The 17,088-nt window shown below is 59.3% G+C and overlaps 1 protein-coding gene across 3 annotated transcripts; it reads right to left on the reverse strand.

The window, feature by feature from the left end:
* Positions 1 to 549: 549 nt before the first annotated feature.
* TBX1 (T-box transcription factor 1) lies at positions 550 to 16,330 on the reverse strand. 3 transcript variants are annotated; one of them, XM_075041562.1, is made up of 9 exons: positions 15,969 to 16,330; positions 14,549 to 14,677; positions 12,915 to 13,377; positions 9,396 to 9,497; positions 7,797 to 7,968; positions 7,402 to 7,557; positions 5,930 to 5,997; positions 5,629 to 5,729; positions 550 to 4,824 (listed from the first exon to the last, which is right to left on the reverse strand). In XM_075041562.1, the coding sequence occupies exons 2-9, from the start codon at positions 14,580 to 14,582 to the stop codon at positions 4,373 to 4,375; spliced, it is 1,548 nt and encodes a 515-aa protein (XP_074897663.1). In that variant the 5' UTR covers positions 14,583 to 14,677; positions 15,969 to 16,330; the 3' UTR covers positions 550 to 4,372. The 3 variants fall into 3 exon arrangements, with proteins under 3 accessions (XP_074897663.1, XP_074897662.1, XP_074897661.1); XM_075041561.1 differs by lacking the exon at positions 15,969 to 16,330 and having other exon boundaries at positions 12,915 to 13,326; positions 14,549 to 14,816; XM_075041560.1 differs by lacking the exon at positions 15,969 to 16,330 and having other exon boundaries at positions 14,549 to 14,816.
* Positions 16,331 to 17,088: the final 758 nt, after the last annotated feature.

Consider the following 17,088-nt stretch of genomic DNA (forward strand, 5'->3'; position numbering starts at 1 on the left):
ATAGGGATCCCTTTACACAGGCAGAATGTTGCACAGCACAAATGAACCTGCTTTTCTTATTCCCTTCAGACAAGATCAAGGTGCGACCGCCCCTTGGCCAGGGATCCAGGCATCACAAGCTGAAATCCACTTGCTGGAGAGAATGAGGTCTGTTTGGTGGGGGGGCGACAGCGCACCAGCTGAGGTGGCCCTGAGCCATGCAGACCCACTAGCCGCGGATGCACTGGGAAGCCCCTAGCTCATGGGAGTCCCACACTGTCCCCCAGTGGCCTAGTGGTTGCAAAATGCCTTTTTATGCTTACTGCAGCCCTTGGGTCATTCTCCAGACTGCAAGCCACTGTTACACAGACTGTAGCATGAAGGAAGCCGAAGTACTTGCTCCCCTGGCAATGGCAATGCACATGCGTGCTTGAGATTGACTGAAGATGCCAGCACCCCAGGATGCCGAGAGGCATCTACTGGGGACCACCTTCACAGTTCCACCCAAAGCAGTTCTAGGGTCTCCCTGAACAGGAGAAAAGATTAAAAAAACCGTCCATGAAGTGTGTAAACAGCGTGCATGGATGCTGCAAGCACACAGAAGTCTCATCCCCATGCTCCTATCCTACATTGCATTTAGTCAGATCCATTAGCAAGGAAAAAATAAAACCACCACCACCAAAAAACCCATTCCTGAAAACCTGAGCTATCCCCAGTGTTTGGGGTAAGTGATCAAGCAAAGACCTCCCTTGTTTCACCTGTGGGTGCCTAATCCTATATTTATCCACTAAGGTAAGTGATGCGGTTTTCAGACCTTTGGAGCAATCAGTAAATTCAGCCTGTACCTCTGGAAAATGGAGCCACATGGCTAATTTATTCTCTAGCCCTGTTTGGAAGAGACAAAGGGTGCTTGTAACCTCTGTGCTTGGGCCTGTTTTACCAGCAGCTTTTAAATACACAGTGTTATGTGTGACTTGAGGCGACCATAAGTGGAAATATTGTCTAGAAATGCTGCAGCCTTCTTTCCGAGTATGTGCCATGGACCTTGGTGACAGCACGTACTGCGTGAAGTTTAAACATACATGTACTCAAATCATACAAAGTCACTTTTCAAATGAAACTGCAATACATATAGATAAGGCATGACCTGTACATGACATATCTTGACTAACTGGCTGACAGGTAACATGAAATTAAACTGTTACAGATTTTCTGTGATTTTCAAAAGGCTTTTACTAGTCAATGTGCAGTGTTACGTGGGGTTTTTTGTTTGTTTGAAGTGGATTTTTTGTTGTGATACAAAAATACCCCTGCTTGCTTTCCGTATCTGGAACACTCCCATCCAGTGAGACAGACATAGCTACACAAGAAGGAAACACTAGTCAAAGTCCCGAGAAAGGTTGATTTAAGGACTAAAACATGACATGAAATGGACTGCTAATATGGTTAATACTAACATATATAACACCTTGCATGTTGATGGCCTAAAAGCAAGGTTAGAAATACCATTTTCATAGTTAAAACTGTAGTCTTGATACAGCTGCATGGTCTCTCTTTTCCACTCAGACACAAGATTTCTGTAGTGGTTCTTCTAGCACAGAGGATAAACTAGTGATCCTGACGGCCCGCTGCCTGCAGCCATAGGTTGGAGTTCTGTAATTTTCTCTTCTTCTAACAGAGATAAATTAAAATTCCTACAGTCAGAGCAAGGACCTCAATCCACTTTCTGTAACAGTACCGTTTAGTCCTGGCATCTTGGGTCATGCAGTCCCCTCAGCTCTTGTGCAGTAAAGTACATTTGAAAAGGTGTGTGGCCAGTCTGCACTGAGAGCCAGTGGCACTTCTTGCAGCAGTCTATGTATGTTTAAAGAAAATAGGTGCTTACCAACACAAACAGAAGTGTACGGTATCCTTTTCAGCCCGGAACCCCAACCCTGCAAGTTATTGCGTAACGATAGATCACTACAACCAGGCAACTCCAGCAACCGGAGAGAGAAGGGAGGGAGCAATCACCTATGGAGAGTCACTATTCGCTCAGACTAAACAACTCCAGTTTAGTATCCCTCCTTATTTAAATGACCTCATTTGGTAGGGGAGGTTTAGACTTCAGAGCAGACAAATATACACAAATGATCAAACAAGAAATGAAAGAAAGAAAGGAAAAACATTTATAAATGTCACTGTCCAATGTCTTTTCAATTTAAATGAAATAAGATTATCTACAAATATCTACAAATATCTACATGTATCTACACTGTTTGCAGATATGATTCTTTGGTTGTCTTCACTTTTTTCCTACACTGCAACTATCAAGAAAAAAAAAGCGTTTGTATAATCTTTGAAGGAAATAATAAATATAACAACTTCATTAAACGTTTGACCAAAGCTTTGGCACTAATCAGTTTACAGGTAACAAATCATACTGAAAACTCTGATATAACAGCGGCAAAGCAACAGAGCACATCCGAGAGCCATTTCCCACTGACTAGTAATAAACACAAGGCTATTTTACATCAACCTTTCTGAGAACATCAGTTATGGTTTAGTCAGACACTAAGAATCTCACAATTCACTGCAAATGTCAAATAAAATACATATTTCTTGCACAAGTCTTTTTCATGGATCCAGATATATTTTTTTATAACAGAAAAAAAAAAATTACATAAAATATTCATGTTAGCCTGCATCCCTTCTTAAACACTTCCAAAAAGTTTTGGAAGCCCAAAGCCCAAAGCCCACTGCCAAAGACGGAATAAACATTGCTATTAACACTGCCACCTGCACAAGGGAAAGATTACGTTTTAAAAGGTATGTAGGGAAAATGCACAAACATGGATGAATAGAGGGCTTCAAAAAAAAAACCAAAACCAAAAAAACCCCTTCTTTTCATAGAGTCATGTGGAAGAATTGGAAAAGTGTTCATAATACTGTATACCAACACAGCTGAGGAGCTGTTCAATACCTTCTCTGAACACAAAGGGACTGCCATTCGGTGAACATCTGACAAAAACCACAAGCCAGCTACTCAAAACACATCACTGGAGAAACTGTGATGAACAGGCCCATCTTTTCAACAATAAGGAAAGACTACTGAAGGAAGATATTAAAGGAAAAAAAAGAAAAAAGTACTTACCAGCTTTAAGAGGGAAGATGCAGCAAGCAGGTAGGTGCAGAATAGGTGCTTTGGGACTACTGCAGTTTGGGTCAGCCAAATATAAGGGGTGAGGCATTCTGGGAAAAAAAAACCCTGAAGTTCCTCTAAAAGGCACCTCTCAACGGGAGAGCATCAAGAGCTCGGAAAAGGATGTAGGAAGGCAGTACTGTGAGGCTGCCTGGGAAGCAGCCAGTTCACAAACTACTGCTGAGAATACACAGCCTAAATTCCGCAGGTATTCCCCCCACCCCGAGGCTGTTTTTTAAACCTTAGCATCCGTCGTTGTGAAAACAAGAAGCTGTACATGGCTGTGCTCTTGGCCACGGGCTCTTCTCAACAGCTCCAGAAAATGCTGTTGTGGTTAAGCCGCCCCAATGAACCCCAAAACTCACAAGTAGGTCAGGACCGGAGGAGAAGCGGACAATTTGTTCTGACAGTGAAGATTCAAAGCGTTCCCTTAAGCTAAACCCTGCTTCCTCTGACAGACTCCTCAAAGAACCACCTGAACCAACTGTGAGGGAGGCCATGCGTGCCCGAGGTAAAAGAGAGACTTACATCGACACGTGCAGAATTACACTCCATCCCCGGGGGGCCCGCCGCTGCCGGGGGCTGGTGTCCGCTGGTGCTCACAGCCAGCCCCGCGGCCCTCCCTGCTCGCCGCTAACATTACACATCCCGCTGGGCTGGGAAACACCCGTGGCAACGCCAAAACTGGCGGCAACACCGAATCTCCATCAGACAACCCGGCGGGCGAGTGAGAATGGGGCAAGTCACCTCACCGCGGCCGCTTCCCCGTCCTCCCGCCGCTTCCCAGCGGCCCTACGGTCTTCGGTGCCCGGCGCACTCGCGAGGCATCCGCGAGAACGGAGGCGCGGGGATAGGGAGAAGGGAGATAACCACATATGGCTTCGTTTATCAAAGTGCAGCTGCGGGTCACACCGCGATGGGAAGCGCCCGGCGCGCCCCGGCCAGCCTCCTGCACCCCCCACCCGCACCCCGCCGCCGCCCGCCCTCACGGCCCGCCGACGGGTGGGGAGCGGGACTGGGGGGGGGGGGGCGGCGTCCTGCGATTGGGCTCTCCGATTGTCGATCAGGTCAAGGTGGCCTATCAGCTCACTCGTAAGGCGGGAAGAGAGGGAAAGGCGGGAAGGGCGGGGAAGGACGGTAACGGTCGCGGCACGCGCGGCCGCCGCCAGTCTCTCGCGCCGTCGGCGGCTCGGCGGGGCGCGCGCCGCGCCGTTATCTGGGCCCGTAGTCGTAGTTGGCGGGCGCGCCGGCCGACGAGTACATGTTGGCGGCCGCCGCCGCCGCCGCGGCCGCCGCGTTCATGTGGTGGTGGTGGTGATGGTGGTGGTGGTAGCTGTGCCCGCGGATGCCGGGGAGGGGGTAGGGGGCGGGCCGGCTCTTCGCCCCCAGGTAGTGGTCGTAGGCGGCGGCCGCCGCCGGCGGGTACTTGTAGGGGTGGTGGTGGAGGGGCTCCGAGGCGGCGGGCTCCAGGCGCAGTTCGTGGTGGGGCGGGCTGGGCCGGCCGCCGCCCGCGCCGCCCAACGGCACCAGGCCGCCGCCGCCGCCGCCGCCCGGCAGCGCGGGGCTGAGGACGCGGGACATGAGCTGCTGGTGCGCGGCCTCGGCGTGCAGCGGCGTCCCGCCGGCCGCCTCCCGCTCGTACTCCCGCCGGCTCTCGGCAGCATCTGCGGGGGCACACAGCGTCAGCACCGCCGCCCCCGACGGGCCGGGCTGCAGGTAATCAACTTAAATCAATTAAAAAAAAAAAAAAGCGGCGCGCGAAGATAGAAGCGAGGCTTGCAAGCGAAGTGTGCAGCAGCATGCAGCAGGAACCGGGGCTTGTGGGGCAGGACCTTCTCACTGCGATAAATGGAGCTGAATTGACTGACAAGCTGGTACACGCCTGAAATTTTTGCAATTGTGTAACACTAAACAAATACAGACTTCCCTTTATTTTGCAGGCCCGGAGTGTGTTGGAAGAAAGGCCCTCGGTTGTCTTTGCAGTTGTTTGCTCTGCGTAATGGAAAAGGAGTCAATGGGCAGAGGTGCTGTTCGACCTGACTGCAGCTCCTGAATGGGAGCAGGTCGGCCCTGAACGCGCTGCCGAGGAGCGTTAAAAGGGCAACGGGAGGAGGAGACGGTGGCCCTCGCGGCATCCCTGCCTGAAAAGCTGAACCTGCTGCCGAAAAGTCAAAAATGGGACACTAAAGGAAAAGGGCAGCGTCATTCAAAGCAGCAAAGTTGCTTAAGCACAACAGCAGTGAGTGTTTTAGACCTAGGAAGAACAAATTAGGCTTTGAAGGTGGCTACTTTTGTTTAAAAAATAGGTGGTAGTGCAAAGCTCATTAGCAATGGAGCCGTGCCTGCTGCAGGTGGCTGTGGACCAGCATGGTGTGCAACTCTGGCCCCAAGCATGCATGCGCTGAGGCCGGCCGTGCAGGCCAGCAGGTCCAGGGTGACAGGCTGGCCCAGCCGTTGGGGGCTCTCACCTTTCTCTGTCCCGTTCTGGTGGGCTGGGGAAGAGACTGGATTCCGGGATCTGGCAAAAGCGCTCATGAGAGGAAGGGCCCCTGGCCTGTGATTCCTGGGCCTGGAAGAAGGAGAGAAGTGATACGGAGCTGATGGTCCAACAGAATGAGCACTTGGAGCATTGCTGCTGTGAGCTGCAGCTGGCAAACGGGGCCTGACCCAGTGTCCCCTGAATTCCATGCAAGCCTTGTGCAAGTGTAAGCTGGGCAGGTGCATGTGAAAGTGGGGTGCAGTCAATAGCCAATAAAGACACAGCCTTACCAGTCCTCAGGGTCACAGTCTCTGAATCCCTTGGCGAAAGGGTTGCTGGCAATCTTCAGCTGCGTGATCTGTGAGGAAAAGCGGGGTAAATGTCTCAAAGCAGTTTGCATGGGGCTCCCTGGTCAGACAGTGAGCGTGACCCTGAGCGGGCTTTGGGAGTCAGCAGTGCCTAGTGTAACAGAGAGGGCCCAGGTGGCCGGTGGAGCCAGGGTGCGCTCTGCCACAGAGCACAAACGTGCTTTCCCTCTGTTAGAAAATGCGGGCTGGTACGCTATCTAATAGGAGTTCAAGGCGAAGGGAGAGGCAGCCTGAGTCGGCTGCAAAAGCTGTGTAAGTGCACTTGTAAGAAAATGCCATATTATATGGGTCACCACCGGAGCAGCTAAAACAAATCACTGGATAAATCATACTTATGTATTTATTTAATTCGCCAGGGAGAAGGCAGGACATTTTCTATATTTAAGCAAATCCACGGATAAAGTATGCGATTGTGAGTTTCCGGAATGGGTTGAAAAACAAACGTTAAGCCCCTCAGTGACAGTTCCAGCCTTAGAGGTCAAACTGATAGAAAGCAGGAGAGAAAGAGCAGCTGTCCAGAGCCATCAGGCAAATGCCAGCCGGGGAGGGACTCCGGAGCCCCTTAAAGGCACAGCCTTGCTCCGGCCCCGCCGCCTCTCCGGGGCGGGGTGCCGGTCCGACCGCAGCATCCCAGGGGGACCCGGGTCGATTTGCTCGGAGCCACTGCAGAGGGTGGCACCGCCGGCGGCTGCTCGGGGACAGCCCTGCGACCCAGCCCCGGCGCGGGCTGCGGCATCAGCGCGGAGCGAGGCGGTTTGGAGCAGCGCTGAAAAGCCCCCGCTATGAAATTGTATTTGCACTCGCGGCTGGGATTCCTGCTCTTCACGTTACGCTGATGCGATTTAAAGCAGCAATTGGATTAACTGCTGCCCAGAAATCCACATCACATTAGGGGGGCTAGGTCGTTTTGTTTCGTTTTGTTTCTTTTTTTAACATACAATTGTATTCCAGGGAGGAACAGACCGCTACGAGTTTAGAGAAGTAAAATAGCAGGTTTATCCAAACAAATTGTGAGTGACGTTTCACAGCGGGAAGCCTGTAGTTTCCAAACTAGCCCCAGTCTCGGGTTTACATAGGTAATGAGGTCCCCCCCCGGGCGGGGGGAAGCGGGTGACGGGGCTGGAGCTCACGCGGCTTCCTCAGCGCGCAGCGATGCAGCTCTGCGCAGCTCCCCGGCTATCGGGTTCCTTGCGCTGCCCCGGAATGGGTTTAGCAGACGGGGAGGAGGAGGCGGGAATACCCCCAGACACCCCCGCCACCGACGGACACCCGCAGCCCGGCCTTCTGTCCGGGAGAAGGGGCTGAGCGAGCTCCGGGTGCGCCCGCACCCCTGGGACCTCCGGGGCGACACCACCCCCCCTTTTTCGTTGTCTCGGGCCCCGCTGCCGCCTCACCCGGTGGTTCTGGTAGGCGGTCACGGCCGTGAAGCGCGTCTCCTCGAAGACGAAGGTTTTGAAGTTCTCCTCCGCGTATTTCTCGCTGTCTTTCCGGGGGTCCACGTAGACCACGTGAAAACGCGGCTGGTATCTGTGCATGGAGTTCAAAATGATCTGAATGATAAAACGAGCAAGGAGACAATAACTGATTCAGGCGGAGCATCGAGAGAGGAGAGCGCAGCCCCCGGCCCTGCCGGCTCCCTTGCCCGGTGGCAGCCATGGGGCTGGGGCAGGACCGGGCCGCGGAGCCCCCGGGGAGGGGTGCAGGCAGGGGCATCCCACGGGAATCACGGCGCGGGGAGTTCCCCCCGGGGCAGCCCCGTGCTTGACACCTTTTCCCGGGGGACACTTACATGCCCGTTGTCATCCAGCAAATTGTTGGTCAGTTTGAGCTTATCGAAGGAAACGATCTGCTTCATCCACTGCGCCCCTTTCGCCGGGGAGTCCGGGTGGTAATGCACCCTCCCGGGGGTGGCGGGGTCGGCTTTGCCGGCCACCAGCCAGGAGGAGCTGTGGAAGGCGTACCTGAGGGAGGGGAAGGCACCCTCAGCCGCAGCCCGGGGGGCTCCCGCCACCATCCCCTGCAGCGGCTCCCCACGGCCCCACAGGACCCGGCCCGGGAGGATCCCCCCCAGCCCGGTGAGGGGGAAGCGCCGGCTCCCCCGCCGCCCCCCAGTCCCGCTTCCTACGACAACAAGAGGAAAGAGCACTCCTCCACAGCCAGAGGCATTACGGGGTGGAAATAATATCTTATCAGGTCACCGATGGAACTGGTGGGAGAGAAATCTGCAGGGCAGAGAAAATGCACAGCTACCTGTGCAGATTTGGCAGAGAAGCCACAAAAGCTCCTCTAAAAAAACGGGTGGAAGGGAGCCCTCTATACAGTAATGTTCTGGCTTTAAGTGAAGAGTGGAAAGTTAGTTATGTGTAGATTAATAGCAGGTCCAGAGTTTCGCAGTCTTGTTTCATTCTTTCAAAGTACATATTCAACTGTAACATTTAAAACAGAGAAACCAATCTTCTCTATGCGTGTTTACTTTAAAAGCCAGTGTTTGCACAGGGGGAATTAGACACCATTGGACTCGAGCAGAAACATTACTTTTTAAAGATATACTCAATTGGATGTTATATATCCCACTTCCCTTGACAAGCAAACATTTCTAGGACGCCCTGAGAATTTGGATATCTGTCTAAATATTTATATATCGGACCCTGTGATTCCTACGCGGGCTGCCTGCTCGGCGTCCTGATCTGAAGCTAAATACATAATGCGCCTTTCACTGTCTTTAAATTAAAGGGGTTCCCAACCAGACCGCATCGCTGCCTTGCGAGTCACCAGTTTCCAAGGCCTTCCTACGCTGCCGCTGGAAACAAGGGCAGGGTTTTGTGGCTCGGATGGCGGGTGCCTCCCCAGAGCACAAAACCCGCTCTCTTCACCCAAGCACCCAGGCGGCTCCCCGGTGGGCATGGCACAGCCCCAGGACGCCCGCGGGGCCAGCACCGCCGGGCCACCTGCCCCAGCTAAGAGGCTACGGCACTTGAGGAGCACCGGGGGAATTTTTGTTAGGGGGAATGGGTGTTTGCTGGGTAGAGATGTGGAGCAGCGGGATGGGGAAGACTTTTCTGGGCAGGACAAGGTGGTTCCTGCCCTGCTACCCCACAGAAACCTGTGCATCTGCCTGCCCCGCACCAGTCTGGTCCCAGTCACTGCGGGTGTTGTGAGAAAGCCAAGGGGGGCCCTGCGGGTCTGCGCCCCACACTACTCCTGGCCCCAAACTCGTTGCAACAGTGTGAAACAGACCCCAGGGTAGCCACATCCCTCGTCTCATCCTCATCTCGCACCAATACGTGTCAGGGGCACATCCCCGAGCCACGGGAGGGGGAGGGGGCGGGCAGTGACCCGCCAGTCCCTACAGCGCCGAGCATAGTGGGGCAGGCAGGGTGTTACTTGCCGGTATCGCTTGTCATCCACGGGGACGAAATCCATGAGGAGCATGTAGTCAGCCATAGGGTCCATCCCGAATATCTTCACCTGGAAGGTGGGGAACATGCGCCTGGCACAGAGAGGAGAGAGAGGAGACCTGAGCTGAGGGGCAGCAGGGAACCGCAAGGAGCCGGCGCAGGTACCCACACCCTCCCCGGCCCGGGGGTGCTCAGGGCCGGGTGAGGGACCCTTGCAGCCTTCCCAGCCCTTTCCCTCCAGCTGCCCTGGCGTACGCCCGGTTGCAACGTCAGGTCTCCTCGCAGGAACCGCCAGCTGAAACAGGAGGAAAAGGCAGATACAGCCGGGCAGCATGAGGAGAGGGGCTGTGCGTCCCTCAGCCCCGGAGGACGAGCTGGGGCAGCGCTGGGCAGTCCTGCCTCTCTGCCGGTTCTGGGGCCGCTTGTGTTGGACACAGGAAAATGCCCCACTGTGGCGGGACACAGAGGCCAGAGGGGGAACAAGCACCACCACTGCCTTTGCCATGGGGAGACACAAGTGAAAAGAATTTCCTCCTCGCGGTTTCCCCATCCTTCCAGCTGACCTGATCTGAGGTAGATGCAAGGCACTACCCCGTCTCCGGACCTACACTCAAGCCAGGGGCAGAGCCCCAGGAGGCTCAGGCAGCCTGGAGGGCACGTCTAGAATCTCCTGTGGGCAACGCGAGGGGACCGAGTTCCCACTTCTGCAGCTTCTGCCTCCCCAAATCTGCCCAGCAGTTACAGCAGCAGTGTGGTCCCTGGGGCCAGCGGGAGACCTCCCGCAGCCCAGAAGGGCAAACGCACCCCCCCGGCGGGCAGGGACTAGAGGGCAACGGGGACCTCCCAGCGAGCAAGCTCCCGGCTCCGCTTCGTTGCCAGAGCCCGGTCAGGCTCCCGGTCCCCGTAAGTCTGCGGGGCAAAAGCAGAGCGAGAAGGAGCCCGCAGGTCGGCCCCCGGGGCTGTTCCCACTGCTCCGCGCAGGCCCCCGGGGATCCCAGTCTAAGCCGGGGGCGCAGGTCCCACGCTCAGCAACGGCACGACTCCTTCGAGGGGCTGCGGGGCAAATGCGATCCGAGGTGGGTTAAGGGAAGGGGCTGAGGCAGCCCCCCGTTCCTTCCTCCCTTCCTCTGCACACACCGGGGACAGGGCCCAGCCCGCGGCTCCCCGGCGGGACATGCCGAAGATGCGCCTTCGCGCCGGGGCTCGTTACGGCTTCAGTTTTGTTTGATGTATTTTTTTTTCCCGCGAGTAGGAAACCAAGCGAGCGACAGCGGGCGGCATTCCGGGAAGAGGGTTTGCAGCCGTTGAAAAACCAAACTCCCAACACCCCCTGAAAAAACAACTCGATCAAATGCGGACATCGAGAGCCCCCCCCGGGCTCATTCTCGGGGGGCACGGCCGGACCTGCTGTGCGTCTTCCCGGGGCTTTTTTGGTTGTGCGCCGCTGCTCTCCGCTGAGGAAAGTCTGCCTGCCAGGGCAATGGGGCAACGGGGCTCTAGCCCCGCAGCTCCTTCCAGTCCGGGCCCGGCACTGCTGGGCAGCATCAGGATCGGGAGGCTGCGTCTCCCTCTCTGTAACACTTTAGCCAACTCTGGAGAACGTTTCCAATCGCTCCCTCTGTTATTATTATTTTTAAAGGTGTTAAAGCCCCCATTAGCTTCAGTTCCGGTGTTTCTTGTTTTAAAACTTAGTTTTAAAACAAACAACCCGAGATGATAAGACCCACCTAGACAAACAGCAGGGCCAGCCCGGAGGTGCTGGGAGAGAACAGTGCCTTCCCCGAGCCTTTCCCTGCTGGTTTTACCCCGTTTTGTCCTCTTTTTAGCTGCATGTCTGGAGATTTGTCGGTGTCATAAAGTAAACGAAGAGGGGGGAAAAAAGCCTCTGATTCAAAACGAGTTGGTTCATTTCCGAACCCTTTTGGAGTGGGGTATTTGCAATCCTTTCGCTGTCCCGGGACAGCGAAGAACGCCAGATCGAAGAGCTCCTGTTCGCAGAGAGCCTCCGCCTGGAGCCTGAACGACCTTTTCCGCTAAGGAAAGCAGCGCCGAGCCCGGCGCCGGGCTCAGGGGCCGCAGCCGGAGACAGGCACCGTCTGCGGGAAATCACGCCCGGGGTCCCGCAGTGCAGCGCCGGCCTCTCCGCCGGTTCCTTTTCACCGAGCACCGCGGTGATTTTTTTATTTTAGCAAACTGCTAATTAAAAAAAAAAAAAGCAACGGTGTACATATAAAATATTTCAATTTTTGCACCTTCGGGACCCTCAGAACCGCTGGAGGGAGAGCGGGAGCGCACGGCCGCGGTCACCGCTGGTGCTGGGCCCTTTCGGAGCAGACCCCGACGAGCCGCGCTGCGCCCTTCTCCCCCGGCGACGGGGGCTGCGGCAGTGCCCAGGGCTCCAGCTGCCGCCACTGCAGCCACCCCCGGGGCTAACTGCGAGCAAGCACTGGAGGATTTGTTAATTTGTTTGCTTTGCTTTTCTTTTCTCCCCAACCGCCAGATCGCTTTAAATCAAGGGAAGAGACCAGAGCCCGAGCAATGCGCTCCCCCCCCAACCCCGCCGAAGGCAGCGTTTGCCCAGAGCCTGCGCGGGGAAAGCTCCGCAGCTCTGCCCGAGCCGCCACGGCGCTTCCCGGCGATCGCAATTAAATGCAGTAATTAACAACCGTAACTGGGGCTCCTCTTCCCCCCACATGTTTTGCTCGTTTCTAACGCGGTCGCATCAGCCGTTTCCTTTGTTCCCTGGCCGGGAGCCGGGTCGCGGCCCGCCGAGCCCAGCCGAGCCGCCGGCGGAACCGCGCCTCGGCTGCCGGAGCAGGGCCGAGGAGAGCCAGGCTGAGCCGGGCTCCTCACTCGATAGTCGGGAAATGCAACAGTCCTGGAGGACGTTCCAAGGTGCAGAATTGGGGTCTGTTTGCGTCCCCGCCGGCAGGAAAAGATCTGCCCGTGCTAAAGATTTATTTAGTTACAGGTATTGCACGGGTTGGTTTGTTATTTTTTTCTCCCCCCGCCCCGTGCCGTTGCTGTCCGCCCCGGGAGCACAGTGTCCTCCGCAAACAGGGATCCGAGTCCCGTGCGGGGTAACCGAAAGCCGAAGGCGCCCGGCGGACACAGCGCCCTTTCCAGCGGGAGTTGCAACCCGGCGGCGGAGCGCACGGCGCGGCTCCCCCGGGCCGAGCCGAGCCGGGCCGCCCTGCCCGCCGTCCCCCGCATGCCTTCGCCTGCAGCCCGCATGAGCCGCGCGTTCTTCCCCGCAGCACCCGAGGCCTTCGGGCCGCAAGAACTCGCAGACTTCACCCCGGGAGAGGCGCTAGGATCGAATGACGGCAACTGCCGGGCCGGACCGCCCCGCAGCTCGCCCCTGGCCAGCCTCGATTCTCCCCCACACCGCGACTTCAACCGCCTCCGGCGGGGCCCGCGGCCGGGGTCTCCCGCCCCGGCTAGTCTGGGTGCCCGCGGCCGGGGGGAGCGGCTGGAGAGCCGGGGCCGCTCGGGGGCTCCGCACTGACCTGCCGGCCTTGGTGACGATCATCTCGGTGCCCAGCTGGTTGAACTCGTCCCACAGCGCCTTCATCTCCAGCTGGACGCTCACGTTGGCCACCTTCGGGTTCTTCTTCACCGGCGCCTTGGCCGCGGCGGCCGCCCCCGCGGAGCAGCCCGAGACGGCGGCCGGCCCCGCGGCGGCTCCCCCGGCGCCCTCGGGAGGCTCGGGGCCTGGGGGCGGCGGGTTGGCCCCGGCCGCCGTCGCCGCCCCGCCGAAGGGGTAGCCGTGCTGGGGCTGGGGCGGCGGGTGCGGGTGCTGCTGAGCCGTGCAGGGCTCGTAGTGCGGCGGCTCATGCTGTCCGTACGGGTCCCCCGGGGAGGGGGAGAGGTGGTACCCCCCGGAGGCGTTCAGGCTGCTCAGGCTGTTGGCCGTGAAAGCTGCAACATCGCAAAAATGGGACAGCTGGGTGAGCCAGGGGCTGGAGATAGCTGAAATCATTCCAAAAACAGGCCGTCAGGGCTCCGCTCCGGCTCCCGCTTTCCCCCCCCGAGCTCCGCGCCGCTCCGCGCGGCCCCCGCCTCCGCGCCGCGCCGGCTCCGCGGGGTGCCCTCCGCCTCCTCTCCTGCCCCGCGCCCAGCCCAGCGGGGCGCCTCCCCCTTTCCGCTTTGCTTGGCCCCAGCCCCGCTCCCCCCGGGGCAGGCGGGGAGCTCGCTGCTCCCGCTGCCTGCCTGCCTCGGCTCTTCTTTTTTTTTTTAACTTTTTTTTCTTCTTTTTTTTTTTCCCTTTGCAAACCCGAGAGATCTGCCAAGAGCTGCGGCGGTGCAGAGCCCGTGCTATCTCTGCAGAAGGCCTCCCTCGCCGCACACGATTTGGGACAAAGCAAACTACCCCCCACCCCCCGCAAAAAAAAAAAAAAAAGAGGAGGAAGGGGGGAACTCAATGAAAGAAACCCGTTCTTATTTCCGTGTAGCTACGGTGCTGCAGGTAATGTCCCTCGCTCTGGGGCCGCGGGGCCGTAGCTGACAGGGGAAGGCGGATCTGGTTTGGCAATCCCCCCTTCTTTCCATCCCCGGGCGAAAGGGGGAACAGACGGGGACCAGAGCAAAGCTCCGGGTCCGCGCCGAGGAGCGCCGGGACGGCCCCGGCAGCTCAGCCCTCGGCCGCCGGCCCGAGCGGGCCCTGCGGCGCATGACAGGCCACCCCGGGGAACGGACGGCTCCTTCGGATCCCCTCCGATGCTGAAAGGCTCCTCGAGGTCCTGGGGGTCTCTTGAGTTATTTCCGCCGCGGCCCCCGGGCCGGACAGGGGCTGCAGAGCCAGCGGGAGCCGAGCCCCGGCCCGCCGCTGCCCTGGGCACGGCCGGCGCTGTCGGAGGATGCTCCAGCACCTCCGAGGAGACGCGGGTCCAAGCGGCGGAGCCGTCGGAAGCCGCCACCGGGGCACGGGCAGAGCCTTGTTCTCCCAGGGAGGGCTGCGGGGGCCCGAGCCTGCCGGGGGGGGCACGGCAAAGCCCCCTCCGACCGGCGCCGCGGCCAGGCCGCGCTCCGTGCGCTCCCCCCGGCCCTGCCGCCGGGCCGGGACGCGTGAAAACCCTCCGAGACGCCGTGGCCCGGGGGGGTCCCGTCCCCGCAACCCTGCGGGGCCGAGCGCGGCGCTCACCTTCCATGTCCCTGGTGACGGTGCTGAAGTGCATCTTCTGCGGGCGGCAGCCGGGGCGGGCGGGCGCGCTGCGGCCGCCGCGGCGCTCCTCCAGCGCTCCCTTCCCTGCTTGCTCGGCGGCGGCGGCGACTGAAATCAGAGAGGCGATACTGAAAGCATTTGCCTTGGGAGACAGAGGGCTGTTTTCGTCCATAGGGGAGACACCAATGCAGGAGCAGCAGCCGCGGCAGCCTCCCACCACGAGCCCCCCCTCCCACCCCCTCACTCCCCTCCTTTCTACCGCACCATCCAGGGAGGTGCGAGCGAGACCCCCCTCCTTCCAGACGGGGGGGGGGGGGGGGAAGCTTAAAAAAAAAACCAAAACCCACAACAGAAAACAACCCAAACCCTCTGTCCCCCCCCCCGGGAAGGGCGTTGGGGAGCGAGAAACTTCCCCGGGGCCCTTTGCAGCCAGCGCCGAGCGCTGCAACGGGCCGGATCGAGCCCTGTCAGCGGGAGGGGGACAGGGGGGACGGGGGAATAAATAACCCCACGAATTTCTTCCCCGGGGTCTCAGTTTCTGTCCCCCCAACTTCGTTCCCTGCGATTTATTAATTTATTTTCTCTCTTCCCTTCCCCCCAACCACCACCTCCTGCTTCTGCCCCCCCGTCCCCTCCTTTTCTCCTGCACGTAGGGAAAGTGGCTCCCTTATAGGCGCTTTCCCCCATTCAGTGGCTGGGAGGCGTCACATGGAAGCCGGGGGTGTTTGCCTGCAGAAGCGGCGGCGGCGGCGGCGAAAGCGAAGTGAAACTCCTGCCGAGATGGTGTCAAAGGGCTGGGGAGGCCCTTCCCCGCCTCCCGGGCACGGCGAGCGGCCGGCGGGGAGGGATGGGATGTGCTGCGGGGCGGGCGGAGGGGCCGGCGGTGTCAATCACGGCGCCGGGAGCCGGCCGACGGGAAGGGAAGAGCCGAGCCCAGCCGAGCCGAGCCCGGCGTCACGCTGCGGATGTCCGGCACCGAGAAGGGGGGATTGCTCCCTTCCTCCAGCCCGCATCCACCGCGGGGCTGCGGGCTGCCCCGGCCCGACCGCGGGACGTCGGCGCCCGCGGGGATTCGCAGCCCGAACCGCCGCAACGGGCGGGGGCCGGGCACGTCGGGGTGCGCTGCGGGCGCGGGTACCGCCGGGCGCCTCGCCGGTGCGGGGTGGACACCCCCCCCAGCCCCGGGCCACCAAACCCCCAAAGCACCCGCTGGCGTTCGAGCATTTCCTTCGCCGAAAATAAAGCGGAGAAAACGGAAAGCAACCGGCGGGGCGGCAGGCGAGCCCTTGCCCGGCCCGGCGTGAGAGCCCGCTCCGTCGGCAGCACCTGCACGGTCCGCCGCCGGGGAGGGCCGCCCCCGTTCCCCTCCCTGCCCCGGCGAGGGTGAGGCGCTACTCACCGCCCAGCACCGACCCCTCGGAGAGCCGCGGCGTCCCCCGGGCCCTTCCTCCGCATCGGCGCGGGGCGAGGCGGCGCGCCCGCCCCGCCGGGCCCGGCCCGGCCCCGGTACCAGTCCCGGGACCAGCCCCGGTGCCGGTCCCTCCGGGAGGGTGGCTGCACCGAAGTCCCGGGGGAAATGCCCCAACGGGGCGGGCGGAGCCGTGGGGCGCGCCGGTGGCTACTGGCGCGATGGGGGTTGCATAACCCGAGCGATGCGCGGAGAGCCGGAGTGAGCAAGCGGGTTATATATAGCTGCCCTGTCTGTAGCCTGCGGGGCTTGATTCTTCTGTTGAAATATTATCTTTGGATGTGGTAAAAATATTTGCAGAGAAAAATCTAGACTACTCTTACATATTTGAGCATATGTTCCTGCAGCTAACGGCATAAGGGCAGAGCGTGACACGATCAGTGTTCTGTTTCTTCGCTGCTGCTGGCAGCGCGGTTCCCGGCCGGGGCAGTTTCTATCCCGAGCTCAGGGACACGCCACGGAGAAGAGTGTCCCAGTGCTGACCCGCGCTGCTTACCTGGCGGCAATACAAGGAGGAGGGGAAGGGATTTCGTTAGGGCACCCCGGGGCAATACCGGAGGAAAGCGAGGAGCCGCGGGTGGGAGCTGCAAGCCGCCTCCGGGAAGATCAAGGGCTGATGCGAGCGGGACACGGGGCACCCTTCCCCGAGGTGTGCTTGGCTCTGGGCAGCCTCTGCCCCAGGAGGAAAGAAAATATTCCCCCTCCGCCCCCCCCCCCCCTCCGGAAAGTAAGAAAAGCCCCGAATCCAGCGCCCCAGCAGAGTCGGGGAGCTGGGGGCTGCTGCCCGTGGTTTGCTTGCCCGCACCGTTTCCTAGGTTTATGCCTTTCTCCTTCCCTGCTCCTTAGGTAAAGCCCCAGCTGGAAGCGGTGCCACGTCGGGGACAGCCCGGGCGCGGACGGACCCCCCCGGCCTGTCCACCCGCCCGGCGGTGTCGGGGCTGAGCGGTGCCTGCTGGGGATACGGGACCCGCCGGGGATCCTTGCCAGCCGGCCCCCGGGCGGCAGCGGAGCAGGTCCCCGCTGAGCCGCGGGGCTGCAGCCCCGAAACCCC

Source organism: Buteo buteo, chromosome 11 (assembly GCF_964188355.1).
Source record: "Buteo buteo chromosome 11, bButBut1.hap1.1, whole genome shotgun sequence".
Taxonomy (NCBI): domain Eukaryota; kingdom Metazoa; phylum Chordata; class Aves; order Accipitriformes; family Accipitridae; genus Buteo; species Buteo buteo.

Coding starts and splice junctions, on each gene's coding strand:
- TBX1 (XM_075041560.1), bottom strand. CDS start 14,741: ATGGACGAAAACAGCCCTCTGTCTCCCAAGGCAAATGCTTTCAGTATC. Junction 7,558..7,796: donor TGCTGGATGACAACGGGCAT/GTAAGTGTCCCC, acceptor TTTATCATTCAG/ATCATTTTGAACTCCATGCA. Junction 5,998..7,401: donor CCGCCTACCAGAACCACCGG/GTGAGGCGGCAG, acceptor TTTTCCTCACAG/ATCACGCAGCTGAAGATTGC.